The 20,195-nt window shown below is 41.2% G+C and overlaps 1 protein-coding gene across 1 annotated transcript in view; it reads right to left on the bottom strand.

Annotated features, from left to right (window-relative positions):
• MEGF8 (multiple EGF like domains 8) overlaps positions 1-20,195 on the bottom strand; it is a 197,259-nt gene that overhangs the window by 134,476 nt on the left and 42,588 nt on the right. The window contains exons 9-12 of the mRNA XM_085865088.1: positions 12,383-12,499; positions 12,076-12,097; positions 11,702-11,937; positions 11,434-11,545 (exon numbers count right to left, since the gene is read on the bottom strand). Coding sequence (XP_085721214.1) covers positions 11,434-11,545; positions 11,702-11,937; positions 12,076-12,097; positions 12,383-12,499 — 487 coding nt within the window. The remainder of the gene's footprint in view (positions 1-11,433; positions 11,546-11,701; positions 11,938-12,075; positions 12,098-12,382; positions 12,500-20,195) is intronic.

Raw genomic sequence — 20,195 nt, 5'->3', positions numbered from 1 at the left:
TGAGGCTACCTTGCGTCTGCCTTGAAAATTATATGGCCGCTGCAGGGCCCCCTTAAGGTCACCGTGCGACATCAAATCAAAGACCGTACGGCGACCCCACATTTTCGGTCTCCACAATTTCTAAGACCTAGGCCTAAGTCACATTTGCTCTACGGCGAGGATACGGCGGCCATACGCCCTCTGAATTGACAGAAATGTGCGGCGGCCGCAGAGTTTCTGGGGTGGCCTCAGGGAGGCCCTACGCCGTATGGCTATATTTTACAGGTCGCATGGTCGCCGTGGAATTATAACGCGGAGTTATAACTTTTTTCATTTCTACATTCACCGTAGCAATTCGACAAGCCGAAAAAAAAAACTGGTAAAAAAAAATTAAAAATTAACCCATTCGTTACCGTCCGTCTGGCCGCACATTCGTCTTAGGGCCCCCCTGCGGTCCCCCTGTGGTCGCCTTGCGGTCACCTTGCATCTGCCTTGAAAATTCTATGGCCGCCGCAGGAATGCCCTAAGGTCACCGTGCGACATCAAATCAAAGACCGTACGGCAACCCCACGTTTTTGGTCTCCACAATTTATAAATACGCCGTGCAGCTCCCCGAAAAATAAAAACATATGTGACTGCTACATTGTGTGACCGTGGAAAGACTGCGGCCACCGTATAATTGCTAGTGGCCGTAGATTTTGGAGACCCCACGGCCGCCGTGGCAAATGTGACCTAGGCCTAAATATGCCGTGCGGCTCCCCGAAAAATAAAAACATATGTGACTGCTACATTGTGTGACCGTGGAAATACTGCGGCCGCCATATAATTGCTAGTGGCCATAGATTTTGGAGACCCCACGGCCGCCGTGGCAAATGTGACCTAGGCCTTACTGCACGTACACTAATGGGATAACTATCTTGGGACACCTATCTGTTGTATGCTTGCGGTTCCGAGAACCGCAACAGTATTTAGACTGGCTTTAACATTCTCATCTGTGATAATGTCACAGTCGTTCAGTACAATGTTGGATACTTACCCACAATCAAAGTCCCCGCAACACAGATGTCAACCGTCAATGAACTGCTGAACGAGTCACTCAGCATTATGAATTCCTTGCAATTGACCAAGAGAGTGTGCATGTTCGACCAGGCACTTTCTGCCAAAGCAACTGAAATAGCATGGAAGCATTTAGACAAGTTCAAACAAATCATCCTCCGACTAGGAGTATTCCACACAATCTGTACACTGCTCTCAACCATTGGGAAGTGATTTCAAGATGCAGGGTTGAGGGATCTTTGCATAGAATCTGGTGTCACTGTAGGTTTGATTGCTGGAGTAATGGATGCCGCAGGTACAACTGCGCAGTTAGGCTCCACAAGCGAATATACAAGGCACTGGTGAGATTTTCATGGAAAAGTTTCCTCCAGTGGTTGGAAGGTAGACACAGCTCTGATGTGATCCACATTGATGAAACCCTGCATGTTGTTGGAAGCTTCAGCAATGATGTTTGTCATACCTCATTTAAGCAGGTCTTCGACCAAATCATGTGCACACATCATACAGCTATTTGGAGTCTACCTCAGCTTTCTCTGCTTTCTCAGAAATGGAAAAGGAAAACTGTCTTCATTCTGGATGTCCCCTTAGAACATGGTATATATCATTCTGGGACTGCCGTGGGCATCAAGAGATGGTGATTGGCTTCTACATCTGGTATCCATACAGGACATGATTCCATAGTGCTATGCCGATGATAAACTCACCTATGCGTGATACCTTCCCGACTGCCATGCACAAATATCCAGGCTGCAAACTGATGAGCCAGAGATGCACACCCATTTCATGGAGGGTAGTTTCTCTGTGCAGCTCGGACTCAAAAATCCATTTGAAAGGATTCCATAAGACAAACCATCGAAGAGACAATAGACAAAGACACACAAACACCTAGAGGAACCAAGGGGTTTGGTCTTAAACCAGCTGCAATTAGCAAGTACTATCGAACAGCTGAATACAGGAGTATATCTTTCAGGCAGCTGAGAGATAAGAGACGTCTTAATGACGCCAGGCTGAACCATCCACATCTACAAGCACTGATAATCCTTAAAGATGAATCTGATATCCAGTCATTGGTCGATCTGATGGAAACTTATAGTTGGATAAATCCACTAAGAACAGAACAAGATGACTTAGTCAGCATATCAACCAGTACCCTGGCTATATAAGATGATGCCAATGATCTCCTCAGGGCTCACTCAGTCAGAAAAAAAGTATACAAGAAATTCCAAACAGCTTGCCTGGAAAAATAACCTCGAACTGTTAAATTCCATGACAAAATGAAAAGGCAGAATTTGAAAACATTCTCAAACATAAATGGAAAGAAAGTCAGTTATAAATTTCAAGTGATGGAGGTTATACTCAAGGCAGATAGAAACCTGTTTGGGAATATGATAATAGATGCCCAGAGCAAACAGCTGAACATTGGTGATGGTCTAGCTCATCCGCAAGTGCCTCTACCGTGGGCACTCTCAAATGGTGATGGATCTCTTTGAAAGACAAACAAAATTACGCTTGCCAGAGAGCTTGAAAATAATGCGTCTCCAGCAGAAACCATCCCCGAACCATCAATATGCATAATTCAGAGATGCCAACTTTTGGAAATCAGAATTAGGGAGGATTTTCAACCGACACCAAATAATGTGCGCAAAGCGCACATCTCGAGCGCGGAGTGCTCGATCCTTGCGGCGGGGTCCAGGGCCCGCCTTAGGGCCCTGGAAGCTCTGGGGTTCTAGACGCTCTCTAGTGCCCTCTGAGCCCTATTTTGGAGCATTTAACATGTTAAGAATTCCCACTTTTTGAACAAAAAAAGGGGAAAATTGTGCACTTTTTAATGTTACATGTATGTTAATATTAGTAAGTTAGGGGACAATCAAAGATTAACAAAAAGCACAAAAGAAGCAATATTTTTCTTACCTTACTGGCTGGTACTACTGCTGCTTGCTTTTTCCATGGCAGCTTTGCTGAGTGACAGCTGTGTGGCTCTTTTAGCCCTTCTGATTATGTCTTTGCTGTATTCTCTCTGGTAGCAAGGGGTGCTATGAGCTAGTTTTTCAATTAAGAGAGCTTCCAGGGTTTTGACACTCAAATTGGGACGAAATTCAGTATGATTCTTCCGTACAAGACTGAGTGCCCGCTCACATGATGCGTTCGAATGAGGAATGACCAAGATTCCCTTCATCACTTTGCTCAAATTAGGATACTTCTTGGCACCAGTGCAGGGATCTGTGAGCTGTGAAATCCGATGCCACTGCTCATCCACTCTCACTGTCTCAGTAGCAATTGTAGCTATGGAGGCGTCTGCCTGGTAGTGAGCGAATTCACTCTCAAGACTGTCTATGTCACTATCACCGCCACTAAACAGACAGGGGAATTTCTTGATGAAAAACTCCACACAGTCAAACCCCACTTCTTGGTGTAGCTTAACATCCAGCACCTGAGCATGCTTGGCTAATTCATCATCTAGCGGCCAGGTTTTGAAGATGTAATTGCAGGCTTTCACATAATATGAGCGAACTGCACTGAAGAAACCTTGGATGTCTGACTCACTCAGAGTGAAGGTGGATTTCTTGAGACTCCTTTGTTCCCTTATATACAGTTTGGCATCGTTCCCAATCATGAGGTCCTCATCATTCTTCTGATGATTTCTGTCAGAGAAGGGTACATTTACCAGAGCAACCGATGACACCGATGGTTTCAAAAACCGTACGAAGATATCTTTCAGAAGACCATTCAATTCTCCGTGCAGGAGATGAATACAGGGTTCGTCTCTTTGGAGCAGAAGATTCCCCTTCTCAAAAAGCTTGTTAGCATATCGAAGGAAGAAACAATAGAGTTTTGTTTGTGGAGACAAGAACATCCTGTTGACACGTTTTTCTCTAGATTCCTGCACAGTGTTTGAGGAAGATGCGCTTTTAGTTGTAGAACTCGTAGTACACTTAGCCGCAGGGCGATCACACTTGCGTTTACTGCCAGCAGAAGAGGTCAGACTCGTAGTACCAGATCCAATTTTACGTTTGAGGAGAGAGCTTGAGGTAGGTGCAGCCAAGGAAGAAGACCTCTGATTCGAAGGTTTTGCTGAGCTTCTATCAAGTGATTTGGCAAAAGCAGAACTTAACTTGGGTCCTTCTTTGCCTGTAGATGGGACTATCACAGTCTTTCTCGACTCTGAAGGGATCTGCTTTGTAGATGAACGTGATGAAGGGCCGGTGATGCTACCTGCTCTCAGCATTGGTTTTGGTGCTGTCCCTGCTGTCTTCTTCGCAGCAGATACTGCAGTGGTAGTGGTGAATGCTGCTCCACTAGTGCTTGATCCTGCAGTGCCAGTACTGGCAGTAGATACAGTGCCGTCCTTCTTGCTCGTTGTTAGAGTCTTGGCTACAGTTGGTTGCATTTTTCTTCGTACTTCTTCTTTGAAGAAGAGGCGAAGTGGCTCCCACTGTTCAATCAGCCTGTCTAGGCACTGACCAAGGGACAGCCACCTTGTTGCGACATGCTTCAGAATCTTGTGTGTCAGGGCATCACAGAGTTCTTGCAGTGCTTTCACTCCTTTGACGCGTTTACTACTTTTGTCCAAGTAGTAGTAAATATCGATGAGAAAGTCATCTAATTCAATGGGTAAGGCCTGAGCCGCCTTCTTGGCCGTATTGTGCATCATATGGCAAGGGCATCCCATGATGTAGCACTCTGGATTTTGTTTGTGGATATAAGCAGCGACTCCTTTGTGCTTGCCCACCATGACAGAGGCATTATCAGCACAAAAGGAAACACAATTTCCCCACGGAATTTTCCTGTCACTGAACTCATGATCAAGCAGTTTGAAAATGTTTTCTCCAGTGGAATCTTGTTTGCACGCAGGCAAACTTAGCAAACCTTGCTTCACAATCCCAGCACTGTTGTCATAGTACGAAATCAGGACAGGATATAGCTGGGCCTCACCACTGTCATTGCTACCGTCTGGAGCTAGGCTAAATGGAGCGAGTCTAGCAATATCGCCAATAGATGAAGCAGTAACATTTGACAACTCACCAATTACACTGGTCAACAACAAATTTGTTGTCTGCATTTTTTAAGCTGATTTAGGACGAATCTGATGCGCTGAATCCAAAACTCACATTAGTTTTGTTCAATCAGGTCAAGTTTTTGAGATATGGCCACATGTCGTTTTTTACATTTTTGTTCACATGTACGCATGTGTGGAGCATTTTAGAAGAAGTTGGTGGGGGTAAAATATCATGTCAAATAATTGTTTTAATTGGAAATAATATGACAAGAAGTATTCAGGTACGATAGTTCTGGGTGATTATGTCGAAAAGGGATCAGTTTGAAGTCATAAAACCTCAAAATCTTCCAAAAATTGGTGAGGCAAAGCATAAAGTTCGTGGATCAAAACTAAAGTTAATGGGGCAGATTTTGTAATAATGTGATACAAAAAAGTTGTATTTCTTGAAATAACGAACTCTGAAGAATGTACAATACCTACATGCGCCAATTTATGACATGCGCTTCTGCTCAAGCTTGGAGTGCCACAGTACGAACCCAAAGATTGGAGACTGTTCATTGACAGCAGCAAGCGATCACTGAAATGTGTTCTGCTACACATCGGCAACCATTTTGCCTCTGTACCCATCGCTCACTCGACTACACTGAAGGAGAAGTATGAAGCGGTGAAGTACGTGCTGGAGAAAATTGGTTATGATCAGCATAAGTGGTTTATTTGTGTTGACCTGAAGATGGTGAACTTTTTGTTGGGACAACAGTCTGGCTTCACCAAGTACCCATGTTTTCTGTGCATGTGGGATAGTAGGGACCGTGCTCAGCATTACACGAAGAAGGACTGGCCTGTGCGGGAGGAATTGGTGCCATGCAAAGAAAGGAACGTCATCAACGACCCTCTGGTGGACAGAGACAGAATACTCTTCCCACCGCTGCACATCAAGCTCGGCTTAATCAAGCAGTTCACCAAGGCTCTGGACAAAGATGGTGACTGCTTCACTTACTTGTGCCAGGCTTTTCCAGGATTGACCATGGAGAAGTTGAAAGTTGGCATCTTTGATGGTTCTCAGATCCGTCAGCTCATCAGAGATCCAGAGTTCAAAAACTCAATGAACGAAGTGGAACTGGAAGTGTGGAAGACATTTGTTTTGGTAGTGAAGAACTTTCTTGGCAACAATAAGGCCAGAAACTACGCAGAACTTGTCAACAACATGCTGACTGCTTTCAGAAACCTGGGCTGCAACATGAGCATCAAGATGCACTACCTATTTTCACATATGAACCGGTTTCCTGAGAACCTGGGTTCAATGAGTGACGAGCAGGGGGAGAGATTCCATCAGGACATGAAGGAGATGGAGACCAGGTATCAGGGTCGCTGGGACGCAGTCATGATGGCTGACTACTGTTGGAATCTGAAGAGAGACCTCCCTGCCGCTGAACATTCCAGGAGTTCGAAGAAACGGAAGTTCAAGCCCTGAAGTTTGAACAGTGGTGACGCAACATGCAATTTACTTGTACTTACCTTTATCAATGCCCACCATTCAGATGACAGTAATCGATGTTTCTATCATGTAATCAATAAATGTTGTTGGCAAAACATTTTTTTTCTTAAAAACATGTTTAGGATGATATGTGTTGACAAAAATCAGCTGATAATGCCACAAAAATGTAATTGATTTTGTCACAAGATCTGATTTTTTCAAATAAACTTAGCACAAAAACCTGACCTGATGGAGAGAAACGGATGCCATTTCCTGATTCAGCAGTGCCAGAATACCCTAATTCACTTGTAGAAATCTAGACAACATTCAGAAAGTAAAAAATTGTTGACCAGTGTTCTTTTTTTCTTCTTTGTTCTTGTTCTTTTTTTTTTTCTTTTTTTTTTCTTGCTTTTTGTTCTTGTTTTTTTATTTTTTTTATTTTTATTTTTTGTTCTTGCACATCTTGCACATCTTGCAAGTTTTTGTTCTTGCACATCCATACTTTGAAGCAACTTTTGAATCTGGAAACATCTTTTGAAATAGAGGTCCAGCATGATCTGAGACTGATATGGGCAAGTTATGTTCCACAATAAATCCACTAAAGAGAAGTTCCGCTCGGGTAACATCCTCTTCCTCGCTTGTCCCTTGTTTGGTGAAATAATTCAGAAGTGTACCGGTACTCGTGCTCGAAGATCTCTCCTTTGCAATGTCTGTGTGCCGTTTGCTTCCAACGTGCTTCCGAATATCATCGCGACCTCCGTGCTCAACTGAAATATCAACGCTGCATACTGTACAATACGCATGATGAATTCCTCTTTCAGACTTTCGAATACACGGGTATTGGAGACTGTATTCGGTCTTGTACTTCTGAGACCATTTCTTGGTCTTCGTAAGCTTCTTTTCTGCCATTTCGTAATCAACATCGAGGGCTTGAAGCATCGGTAACTTCGAAGTCGATGTTCCACAGCTGCAGCGCGACTCGTAGAACTCTAGCGGCTGTTAAATTAAACACCGCACGGTGGTCGCGACCGCCGGGCTGGTACGGGGCCCAGCTGCATGCAGTGAGCGTATCGCATGCATATACACTGTGCATACATACTGCATGCACTGTATTGCACACATACCGCATGCACTGTATTGCACACATACCGCATGCACTAAATCTCAGTGCATGATCGCATAAGCGAGATCCAGACCCAATGTTTCGCTGCTCCTCATTTGAATTTGCAATTTTTTACGTACAATTTGGTAGCAGCGAACGTTATGGAGTTACCACATGCTATACGTAGCAGACGATGCTTTTCATTCAATTCTCATACTAGTACATTCTGATTAGTGAACAGTGCAAAAATATCAAAATTTCGGGAGGATAAGGATAGTGATCGTAAGGGCGGGAGTTTGGGTGAATTTTCGGAAGCCTCCCGATGAAATCGGGAGGGTTGGCATTGCTGATAATTACTTGATAGTATGAACCCTGTCCAGAAGAAGAACAGCACAGAAAAGTATTTTGCGGAGTTGGATTAATCTACTTTGTCACTGTACTGGTAGTGCAAGAGGGAACAAAAAGTCACAGAATTGATGTTGTATGATGTGCATTTAAATAAATCCATTAAAAATACTGAGCAATGTAATTGAGGGTCCAGATCTGGCATTGAATTCAAGAACATAGCACCAGCCCACAAAATCCAACAATTAAGGAAATATCTGTGCAGTCCTTTCAACAAAATAAGCCTCATAAAATTATTGGTTTAAGAGTAGAAGTTGCCCAAATCCAGAGAGAAGCTCTTCGACAAATAACCGTTTGTCACCTAGGAGGAGTCTTGCTACAAGATTTCCTTTGATAATTTGGAGGAAGTAAAACAACTGAAGTATTCCCAAGAGGAAGCTGACAACTGCATGGATCTGAGCTTGGACACAAGGCCATCATAATTTCTTCTGAAGATACAGATATCCTCATATTATGTCTTGGCTTCAAAAAAAAAAAAAAGACATCTTCCCCTTTGTATCAGAAGTGTGCAACACTGAACCAAACAAGGTTCATTGACATTGGCAAACTGGCATCATCAATCAGAGAAAGTGTATCTCGTGCTCTGTTTGGGCTTCATGCAATGACAAGTTGTGATATTGTCAGTGCCTTTGCAGGCCGTGGAAAGATGAATACATTGAAGCGAATTAAATAAAGACTATGCCCATCAAGCGGCCTTTGGTCAGCTTGGACAATCATTGAAAGTATCAGCAGAATTGTTTGAGGAGATGCAGTGGTTTATTTGTGAGATGTATATACCTTCCAGTCATATTTTTCAGGTAAATCAATTGCGAGCGGAACTCTTCCGTACTAAACGAGGAGAGTTGGAATTAAGTCAACTGCTGCCATGTGACCACTTTCTCTTCATCCATGTCCTCCGAGCCAATTGTCAAGTGGAGATTTTGAAGCGCTGCCTTCTGTGTCAACCTTCTTTACTAAACCCAGAGGGGAGTGGATGGACCACAGGTGATGATGGTAATCTGACCATTGAGTGGATGTGTGGGCCTCTGGCACAAAATGCTATGTTGGAACTGATGTTTTGCAAATGCAAACGTTCTTACAAGCGACCAAACTGGACATGTCGTGCCAATGAACTGGATTGCACGGAAATGTGTAAACTCCAGACGTGTTCAAACCAGAAGATAGTGGAGGAGGAATCAGATATTCAAGTTGAACTGGAAGAATCTGATAACGATGAATGCGATGATACATAAGGTGAATGGACAGACAACCAAGCTGCATGGCTGTTGCCAAAAACAACCCGACTATAAATAGTTTGATATTATATATATTTTTTAAACAAGACAATGTACTTGTGAACAGATGTAATTATTTGTCTTTCTAAGTTCTCAACGTAGAATGTCATGACAATGATGTCTACAATCAGCAACAGGTGGACCAAATAACAATTGGGGCAAAGCACACAATTTGACAGCTTCAATTTACTGCACAATGTGTATTTCCATTGAAAAAAAAAATTAAAATACAAACTCTGATGATGTACATTTATTGGAACTTGGAAGTTATAAATATTTTCCCTTAGACCATACACTTTTTGCAAGTTAAACACTCTGAAAATGTTGTAAGTTTTGGGGAGGTGGGGTGCGGGAGTGGGGGGTGATACGCTCACACCTTTCGGGATTTCCTTCCCTTTGGTATACGTATGTTGTTTGTGGTGCCAAACCCAGCACGTTCTCCAATGACGGCAATCCAGGGTCATGAACATATGCACAGGTCAGCGAACACTCGAATAGATCTTTGTAACTTGGTGTCTGAGCCTTCCGAGTGACATTACAATGACCACATCAACAGCATAACATTTTTGAAACTTGTATTTCAAATCAACAGATACAAAGTCAAATGAGGAAGTTCACCATTACAAGCAATGTCCAATTCCAATTCCCATGTTGGGTTGTTTCCACCACCCATTGTCCCAGTCCCATTGGCACAACTTATGCGTGTTCACCTCATCCACCATGGTTGTTGAACGATTGTCTTATCACATTGTTCTCTATCATATGCTGGCCCATCCAAGATTATTTCAAGAGCTCAAAGGAATTCCTTCCAGAAACAATCTTAATGAGTTTTCATCAACCTGGTTATAATTGGCTCCACACCTTAACAACTGCTCTGGACATTAACACCTCATTCACTCATCGGAGTTAAATCAAGCACGGCACGATCAAAACGCACTTCTCGTCACATGTAACCCGCCTCTCTACACCTCCCTCTCACGGTTTTATATAGTATCACAGAACAACCCTGTGCCTTTCAGCAAATGCTGAAATGCATCCAGATGCATCCGCTGAGTAGTAGTAGTCAGCAAATGCAATTCTAGTCCATCCTGGAAGTTTAATCTGAGAACGTTCCAGCATCTACACGAATCTCAGCAAACAGTTTACAATGCACTACTGTCATCTTCAGTCAAAATTAGCTCATTACATCAAGCAGTTTATATCACAATTTACCAATCCATGCTAAACAAAACTTATAACATGTAACCGTCAATTTTAATTGTTCATTTACAGGCATTTACTCATGCTTACAACATCTTGCTTTGAACTGATAAAAGTTCATCCAAGTGAAATGAACTATTTAGACAGTTTGTATGGAAATAAGTTACATTACCAATTGAACTAAAGTGTGGTTAATTGATTTTTCAAATATTATTTTTGTCAGTGAAAGCATACTCAATATATAAACCTTGCAGGTTTATAAATTATGCACTATTGTAAATACAGATGGAGCAATTATGTCATTCAGGCAGTAGTTATATAAAAAAAATTCAATATTTTGTCCTTCAAATACTTATAATGTGTTGACTAACAGTTTCTAGCAACAAATTTATATTTTTTTTGCAATAATTGGTCACATAAAAGAACACTAAAGTACAAACGATGTTCAATTATTGTGTAAATCTCCAAAAATATATGTATATTACATTGGGTGAGGTATAGCACGTTCTATCAGTAGTCTTCGTGAAAAAATTTCAAAAACTTATAAAGAAATATTTTTCATGACAAATTTCATTGTTGTACAACAAACCATGCAAGAGTAATCGATACATTTTACAACCCCTTCCAACCCCCTGTGCTAAGGACAGCTGATAAAGCTCAATCAGACTACACCTGGAAAATGGGCATTTACTACCACCAAGCTGCCACTCAAAGATTGCTATCACATCAATTTATCAGCGACAGACATCTACCTTTCAAAAAAAAACATCATGATAATGTTCCACCTCAGGTGGGACCAATAAGTAAAATTTGGGCTCCTGTCCCATGGACTATTACTGGCAAAAGTGTCTTCCAGTTACGTCCTCAGTGATTTCTCAACACAACTCTGGATATTTGATTTGAATCATATGGCTATAATTTATGTGCATTTTCAAAATTTAAATACTTGCGTCGAGTGGTGTTACAGTTTTCCACCCAGTAATGGCATCTGAGGTTATAAAAGTAAACTTGATCATCATAGCATTTTTCTTCTCCACTGTGTGTGTGAACATTGCCACCTGAAATGAAATAAAGTACAAAATAGGAGCTGACAGGCTCAATGAATGGTTGATTTCAATGTTATTTTATAATGAAACATTCATTGCATCATATCGTCCTTAAGCAATTACAAACAGAAATTTGCTTTGAGCAAGGATACTCAAGTATGTGCATACCATATACCACCATGTAGTCCCCCATGTGCAGTGCAGTGTGAAAAGCACGTCCTTCTGGTACACAAGGACCTTTTTGGCTCTCAAGAACCTCCCAGTACTGCAGGTCCAAGTGATAAACAACCATATTTGCAGCACGACTGCTGAACCTGCAGAGGTACAAAGATATTACATGAATACGTGCACGCACACACATACACACATACACAGACACACACTGTTGAGTCTGTGCAGCTGCACTGAGCAGCCAGAATGCACACAGTAAAGAATAAAGTCTGCACCTACTCTTGTGAGAAAGAAGACCATATAACAGGGAGACAGGGACCTGCATCAAGTCGAGACACTGAAGAGGTGCTACCTGTCTCTGTAAAACCTACAATAAAGCTTCACAAGATAAACCTAAAGAACAAAAGTAGAAGCATAGAGATGAAAGAGATCATCCTCTTCTGCAAAGTGTATTAATTCCATATGCAGTGTGGAATGCACGGCAGGGGGGCAATATTCACAGACCAGTTAAAGAACATGAAATTGGCCACCAGAATAGACACGGTACCATATCACGAATTTAAAAAGTTGCATCAACAACTCATAGATTCCTGATTAAAAGTAAAATAAAAGAAGTAACAGTTTAGGCATAAAGACAAGTGGCAGAAGATACAAAGAGTATGGGAGCCAAGGGCTCACCTAGAGGTGGACAGAAGGATGGTGGGGACATGAACACAGTGACATGGGGAGGGGCTATGCAGTGAAGGTGGGGCTTGGAACATGGTGCGACACTGGGGACCCAGTAGCGGAGAGGAGCTGTGGTGGGGCAAGGGGGCAAGATGTCTCCCTCTAGGAGGGAGAGCAGATCCAACCCACTGACATGGACCAGGCATCACTTACGCCGGTAGAGAGGATGGAAACGGGATCGGTGAATAATGATCAGCAGAAAGAGGTGGGAAAATATCAGAATGGAGGAGAAGAGGATGATGTGATATAGAGCAATTTAGATTGGAAGAAAAGCTGACCAATAAAGTAGAAGATACAAGACCGATACCACTCAGAGAATGCTGGCAACTCTATCGAATAGAAAACAACAAATGGAGGAAAATGCTAATCAGGAGAATCAACCAATCAATTGGTAAAATTATACCAAATCATCCCCCTTGAAGAAAATCAATACTGTGTGCTTTGCAGGGCACTGCTCCTTTCAAGAAAGGGCAAGAGACAAACTGCCACAATAAGAATAAACCAGGCCCCACCAACAGATAGAAACATGGAAAGGAAGACGAGATATATATATATATATATATATATATATATATATATATATATATATATATATATATATATATATATATATATATATATATATATATATATATATATATATATATATATATATATAGAGAGAGAGCAAATGAGAAAAGAAACAGGACAAATAAAACAATACAAAAGAGGAAAGCGAAGCTCAAAGCTAAAGAAGAGAATCCCAAAAAATAAAAATAAAATATAAAATCGAAGATAAAGACCAAGAGATAATGGGTGTTGAAAACATGTTCAAAACAAAAATATCAAGGAAGATATTTTTTAAAAAACAATGAAGAATTCAACAACAGGAGAAAACAAAAACAGATGTTTGAAAATAACCCAAAAATATTCTCCTGTGAAATAGGAAAACTAAAGCAAAATGTTTCACGTCCCCCAGAGAAAGATAAACTTGAAGATATCTGGAAAGGTATTTATGAAAACACAAAACAACATGAATTGGATCCAAAACTTGGAAAAGAAAAATCTCACCGAAAGGAAATGCCCCTTGTGCTATTTGATGAAGAAATAATAACTTTTAAAGAAATTGCAACTAGATGGTATTCATAGAATACATACCCCACGCAAAATTGAGAAGGACTTGGTGTGAGCCAACTCTTTTGTTTTATAAGGTGTATTTTTTTTTTTAAACTTTGATCCAATATGGCTGCCAGATCACATGACCGATGAGATCATGTTTATCAAACCATATTTTCCATGGGTAGTTTATCAATGAAGTGCTGTTTAAAAGTTTCCATGATGGAATGATAATAAGTTGAAAGGTTTAGGGTTTTCACCATGTTTGAGCTATTAAATGAGCTCTTTCCATTCATTATCCTGAAAAAAGACAATAACTCAAAAGCAAAAAAATATATATAAAAAGTAGGCCTCCATTTCGGGCAGCGTGCTTAGCCCCTTGGCTGCAGGAAGTAACTGGACTGAATGAATACAGCTTTTATAACAACTCCTCACCCCCCACCATTGGCTGATTGGCTACTAATTTTTGTGAGGAGCTGATTGGCTGGTGAATGCATGTTACTGATTGGTTGGTACATTTTGCTCATCATAGTGCAATGCCCTCAGTATATTGCAAGCTGGAGCTAAAGGTGACGATTTGTTGACAAGGGAGAGCCAGATATCGCAAATGGGTATCCCGTTTTCTTGAGCGACGGTTTGATGTAAATATATCTCCATATCGTCTCTGATTCTCCTTATGTGCCAATGACTGATGGATGTGATAAGTTTGCTATCTGACCATAGTATGCGAAGATTATTGGTCTGTGCATGATTGACAATTGCTGATTTTTTCCCCTTCCCCTCTTCTATGATGTGCCTGATGTTCTTTTCCATTTCGTGGTGAGCGTCCTGCCAGTTTCACCAATGTAAACATTGCTGCATTCACACGGGATGCGATAAACACCAGAATGATGGTTACGAAGCCTTCTGTCCTTATCGGTGTGAAGAATACATTCAAACGTATGTGTCGAGCAATGGTGTGCTGTTATATTAGCAGTCTTGAGAATCCATTGTGTATGGTGTGACGTACGTCCAATGAAGGGAATTGAGTAACATGTGCTCTAGCTTACGGTGTTGGATCACGGGCTCTTGGTGGTTTAGTGATGATCTTGTGTGTGGGATAACCATTTATTGTTTAGAGAGGAGGGCTGAGCATTCAAATTCCTCCATAAAGAGGTTTGCTCCGATTGGTGAGATTGGAGAACCCATAGCAGTGCTTTCCTTTTGTTGGTAGAATGAATCTCACCTTTTGAATGACATAGGATTGAGACACATAAGAAGGAGTTCATGAATTTGTTCTGGTGACAAACTGGTACTTTCCTTAAGGGTGGTGTCTTCTTGTAGATGATGTTTGATGATAGAGCAGGACTCTGGAACAGGGATGCTGGTAAAAAGTGTTTCTTCATCAAAACTAATGAGACTGGCAGAGTGAAGAATTCATGCAACACTCAAGTCACACCGTGAAGAAAACATACTCATGGGAGGCAGCAATGCTCTCGTCATGGAATGCATTAACTACACACGACATCAATTATACATACTAAAGTAGCATGTTATATTATCACAAGTAGTTCTTCATCACAAGCTTCAGCACCAAGACTGGAGGAAAATAAAAAATTTAAACTCGATTTCAGTGAAGAAAGCATTCAACATGGCTCATAATATACAGATGAAGAAATTCAAGAAACTTCTACCCCAATCCATGGTTAAATCTCATATGACACACAGGCCTTCTCATCTTGGGAAAACTGTCATCAATCATAGTCAATGACATCTGACCAATGATGAACAATCAGTCTTAGCTTTGAGTTTAAACTTTTCAGTGGCACCAAAGGTTATTCCTATCAAAGATATCATCCAACAGTTTGAAACCAGTCTTAGAACACTCAACAAAAAGTTTTGCTGACCAAATCCATTTTGAGGTCACTCAAGTCCTCTCCAAAGCTGAGATTCCTGAAATAAATATCAGCCTCTCTCTATTGAGTGCAGCCTGTGGCTGCTGGTTTCATCATTGGTTAGGACACGGCTTTGCCGCTGATGCAGTGTCCCTCTTACCAGTACACTGGTACTCATTTTGCCGACCTTGGAAGGATGACAGGCTGAGTCAACCTCCTGGTGTGTATTAATTCAGCAGCCAACGGGGCTTCAACTCAAGACCCTAGGATCCCAAGCCGCCACCCTAACCACTAAGCCAACACCAGGCTTAATATGAGCCAAACAGAGAAGAAAGCTGCAGCCAGATTAAAGCATGACACTTCATGACAAAATAGATTTCAATACGTTTGTCAGTACCTTAACAATCAGCATTGTGACATCAAGTACACCATGGAAGTCAAGCAACAGAGAGAAGAATTAATGCAAGCTTCAATCTTTCCATCGAGCAAGCATTCTCTCCAAGTGGTTATATTTTAAACTTCACACATCATCTTCAGTCTGTCCAAATATTTTATGGACAACCAAATATTCACAAACCAGATGTTCCACTTCGGCCCATCGTTTCAGCACGGGGCTCACCAACTTGTAATCTCGCAAAGCACATCGCTCTGATCCTTCAACCACTTGTTGGAAAAACCCAACACAACATTAAAAACTCAGAACATTGCATTCAACACATTCAGCAGTTTGACATTCTTCACTCTGACATTCTCATTAGTTTTGACATAAAATCACTTTTTACCAACCTCCCTGTTCCAGAGGCTTGCTCTATCATCAAACATCTACAAGAAGACACCACCCTTAAGGAACTGCACCAGTTTATCACCAGAACAAATTCATGAACTCCTTCTTATGTGTCTCAATTCTACGTCTTTCAAATGGCGCGATTCATTCTACCAACAAAAGGAAGGTACTACGGGTTCTCCACTCTCCCACAGTAGCAAACCTCTTTATGGAAGAATTTGAATGCTCAGCCCACCTCTAAGCACCATTTCAACCTAAGCTCTGGCTCGGTTATGTCGATGACATCTTTGTTATCTGGCAATATGACAAAATAGATTTCAATACGTTTCATCAATACCTTAACAATCAGCATTGTGACATCAAGTTCACCATGGAAGTCAAGCAACAACAGTCAATTTCTTTTCTTGATATCCTTATTACCAAGGCTCCGAATGGCAGCCTTCTCACAAAGTATACAGGAAACCAACGCGTATGGATCCCTACCTCAACTACCACTCTTCATCATTCCTCAACTCTCCAATCTGTGAGCAGCACTCTTGATCATTGTGCCAACACCATCAACGACAAATGCACCCTGCATCGCGAACTATGCCACATCATGAATGTCCTTAAATTCAACGGTAATCCCACTCACAAGATCATCACAAAACCAAGAAAAACTCGTGCACTAACACCGGAAGCTAGAGCACATGTTACTCTTCCCTTAATTGGACGTACATCACACCATATACAACGGATCCTCAAGACTACCAAAATAACAGTATGCCATCGCTCGACACGTATGCTTGAATCGATTCTTCACACCCATAAGGACATAAGGCTTCCTTACCATCACCCAGGTGTTTACCTCATCCCTTGTGAATGCGGCAAAGTTTACATTGGTGAAACTGGCAAGACAATTGTCAATCATGCACATCCCAATAATCATTGCATATTATGGTCAGATAGCAAACTTAACACATCCAGTCACTGGCACACAAGTAGAATTAGAGAAGCTATGGAAATATATTTACATTGCACGGCCCCTCAAGAATACGGAATAACCATAAGCGATATCTCGCTCTCAGTTATCAACAAATCGACACCTATAACTACAGCTTGCAAAATACTGAGGGCATTTGATATAATGAACAAAATGTACCGACCAATCAGTAACATGCATTCAGTGGCCAATCAGCACCACACAATAATCAGCCAATCAACACCCCACAATAATCAGCCAATCAGCACCCCACAATAATCAGCCAATAGGGGAGGTGAGGAGTTGTTATAAAAGCTGTATTCATTCATTCCAATTATTTCCTTCTGTCGATGGGCGGAGTATGCTGCCTGAAACGTTAAGGCCTACTTTCTTTTTTGCTTTGGAGTTGTTTTCTTTTTCAAGTATAAGGAATGTAAATAGCTGATTTAAGAGCTCATATATGATGAAAGCTCCGACTGGGCGTAGTGGCATGCGCCTGTAATCCGGCTACTCGGAGGGTTGGGTTGGAGGATCGCTTGAGGACGGGGGCTCTACGCTGGGCCGTGCTATGAGAGGGTGTAGGGCAGCCCAGAATCATGGCGAAACCCAATCCTTATCCCTGTGTCGTAAGAGGCGACCAGGGTTGCGTCAGGAAGGGCATCCGGCGTAAAATCTATACCAAATCAGTATGCGGATCATAACGGATGATCCGCTGTGGCGACCCCTAACAGGAGCAGCCGAAAGAAGAACAACAACATATGATGAAAGCCCAAAACCTTTTAACTTATTATACTTGATCAATTAGTTAAATTTTGCATTGATCGGTTAAGAGGTTGTTGCCATGAAGATTTTCAAAGATTTTCACTTTCATCCAATATGGCTGCCATACCATGTGACACATGGTGGTCATTTTTACGAAAATCCTGTTCAAATTTCAAGTCACTCGGATGAAAATTGAGGATTTCAGAAATTTGGCCGATGTTGACCTTTTGGCTTATGTTGACATCAAAAATAGTTGGTGGTTGAATTTAGTTACCTGATATGCAAATTCTCTTCAAATTTCAAGTCGATCGGATGAAAAATGACAATTTTAGAAATTCGGCCCACGTTGACCTTTGGGCCAATGTTGACCTCAACATAGTTGGTGCTGAATTCGGTGACTTGATATGCAAATCCTCTTCAAATTTCTCGTCAATCAGAAGAAAATTGAAGATTTTAGAAAATTGCCCCAAGTTGACCTTTGAACTATGTTCACCTTAAAAGAGTGAATGCTTTCTCACATGGTGAGGTAACATGTGGTAAAGTTTCAATTTCCTCCACGAAACAGTTTTCGATGTTACACGCTTCACAGAATGCAGACATATACGACATACGACAAATGCTACTAATCGCTTAACCCTACCTTTCGCTTTGTGAGCACAGGATAAAAATGCCAAACTTTAAAAGTCCAGGACTGGATGGAATTCCAAACTTCTGGCTAAAGCAACTGGATGCTCTCCACAATCACTACGTTCGACCATTCGATGAACTTATCGAAGGAAGGGAGGTAAGGAATGAGTGGCTCAAAGAAGATAATGCATTCCTCTTCCCAAAATCTGAAGAAACTCAACTCCCTCACAAGTATTGACCAACATGTCTACCAACAACATACAAACTTCTCACAGAAATGATGAACCTCCACCTAACACAAGGAGGAATATAGAAGAGATGAAGAGATGTGACACAGCTGAAGAGATGTAAGAGAGGATGTGACGGAACAACAGACAACCGACTCCAAAACGACGCCACACTAAAAAACTGTAAAACGAGAATAACCAAACAGACCACAGCCTGGATCGATTACAAAAAAACTTTTGGTAATGACCCACATTCATGGATGATTAAAAAAACATGCAGATATATAAGATCAATCCCCAAGTAATCAAACTTATTGAGAAAGCAATGGAACACTAGAATACCACATTTATATGACAGCACTCAGAAGGAAAGAATGAAATACCAGGAGTGAAGATACAACACGTAATCTTTCAGGGTGACAGTCTATCACCACTCCTATTTTACCTGGCCCTGGACACACTGAGCAACCCCATCAATGAGCAAGGACATGGTACACACTAACATGCAATAAAACAAGTAAAAAGTACCTAAAATGTCATAGCCCTTGCTGTTTTTGTAATTTTCTGTATGGAGTGAAAGGGCTAGCCCATATTGAATTTCAACTAAAATGGCCACCAGTCTCCCAGTTGGTCATCTTTAATCAGATCACAAAATAACTTTAGGTGTAGTTGTATGCCATTATGCACTGTGCTTGTGCCGGGATTGAACAAAATCGGACCATGCATGTCTGAGAAATGGTTGGGGACAAGTTTAAGTAACAAAATGGTGGCAATTTGGCCATCTTGGATCTGATTTCGAAAAACAAAACGACTGCCATATGTAGGCGATCATTCGTTATCGTTTAACAAGCTTGAACAAGATCGGTAAATTAATGTCCGAGAAATAGTTGAGGACATCTTCGATACCAATTTTTTTTTTACAACTAAAATGTCTGCCAGTCTACCAGTCAGCCATCTTTGATTAGATCATAAAACAAAATGAGGTGCATGTCTATGCCATCTTATACTGTGATTGTGTCAAGATTGAACAACATTGGTAAATGAATGTCCGAGAAAAGCATTAGGACAAGTTCAACATCGGGTTTTTTTATAAATAAAATGGCTGCCAGTTAGCCATTTTGGATCCGATCTCAAAAAAAAAATGGCGTGCATATGTAAGCCATCATTCGTTATCTGGTACCAAGTGTGGACAACATCGGTAAATGCATGTCTAAGAAATGGTTGACGATGTGTTCAACCTCCAGTTTTATACAAGTAAAATGGCAGCCAGTTGACCATCTTGAATCTGATTTCGAAAAAAAATGACATGTATATATATATATATATAATCCATCATTCCTGATCAGTGTGCCAAGATTGAACAACATCAGAAAATGAATGTCTGAGAAATGGATGAGGACATGTTCAACATTGGGTTGTATATAAATAAAATGGC

This window comes from Eptatretus burgeri, chromosome 1 (genome assembly GCF_056783735.1).
Source record: "Eptatretus burgeri isolate ZD-2024b chromosome 1, Ebu_testis_v1, whole genome shotgun sequence".
NCBI lineage: Eukaryota > Metazoa > Chordata > Myxini > Myxiniformes > Myxinidae > Eptatretus > Eptatretus burgeri.
The sequence above is the reverse complement of the archived record's forward strand: the minus strand, read 5'-3'. Positions and strand labels throughout refer to the sequence as shown.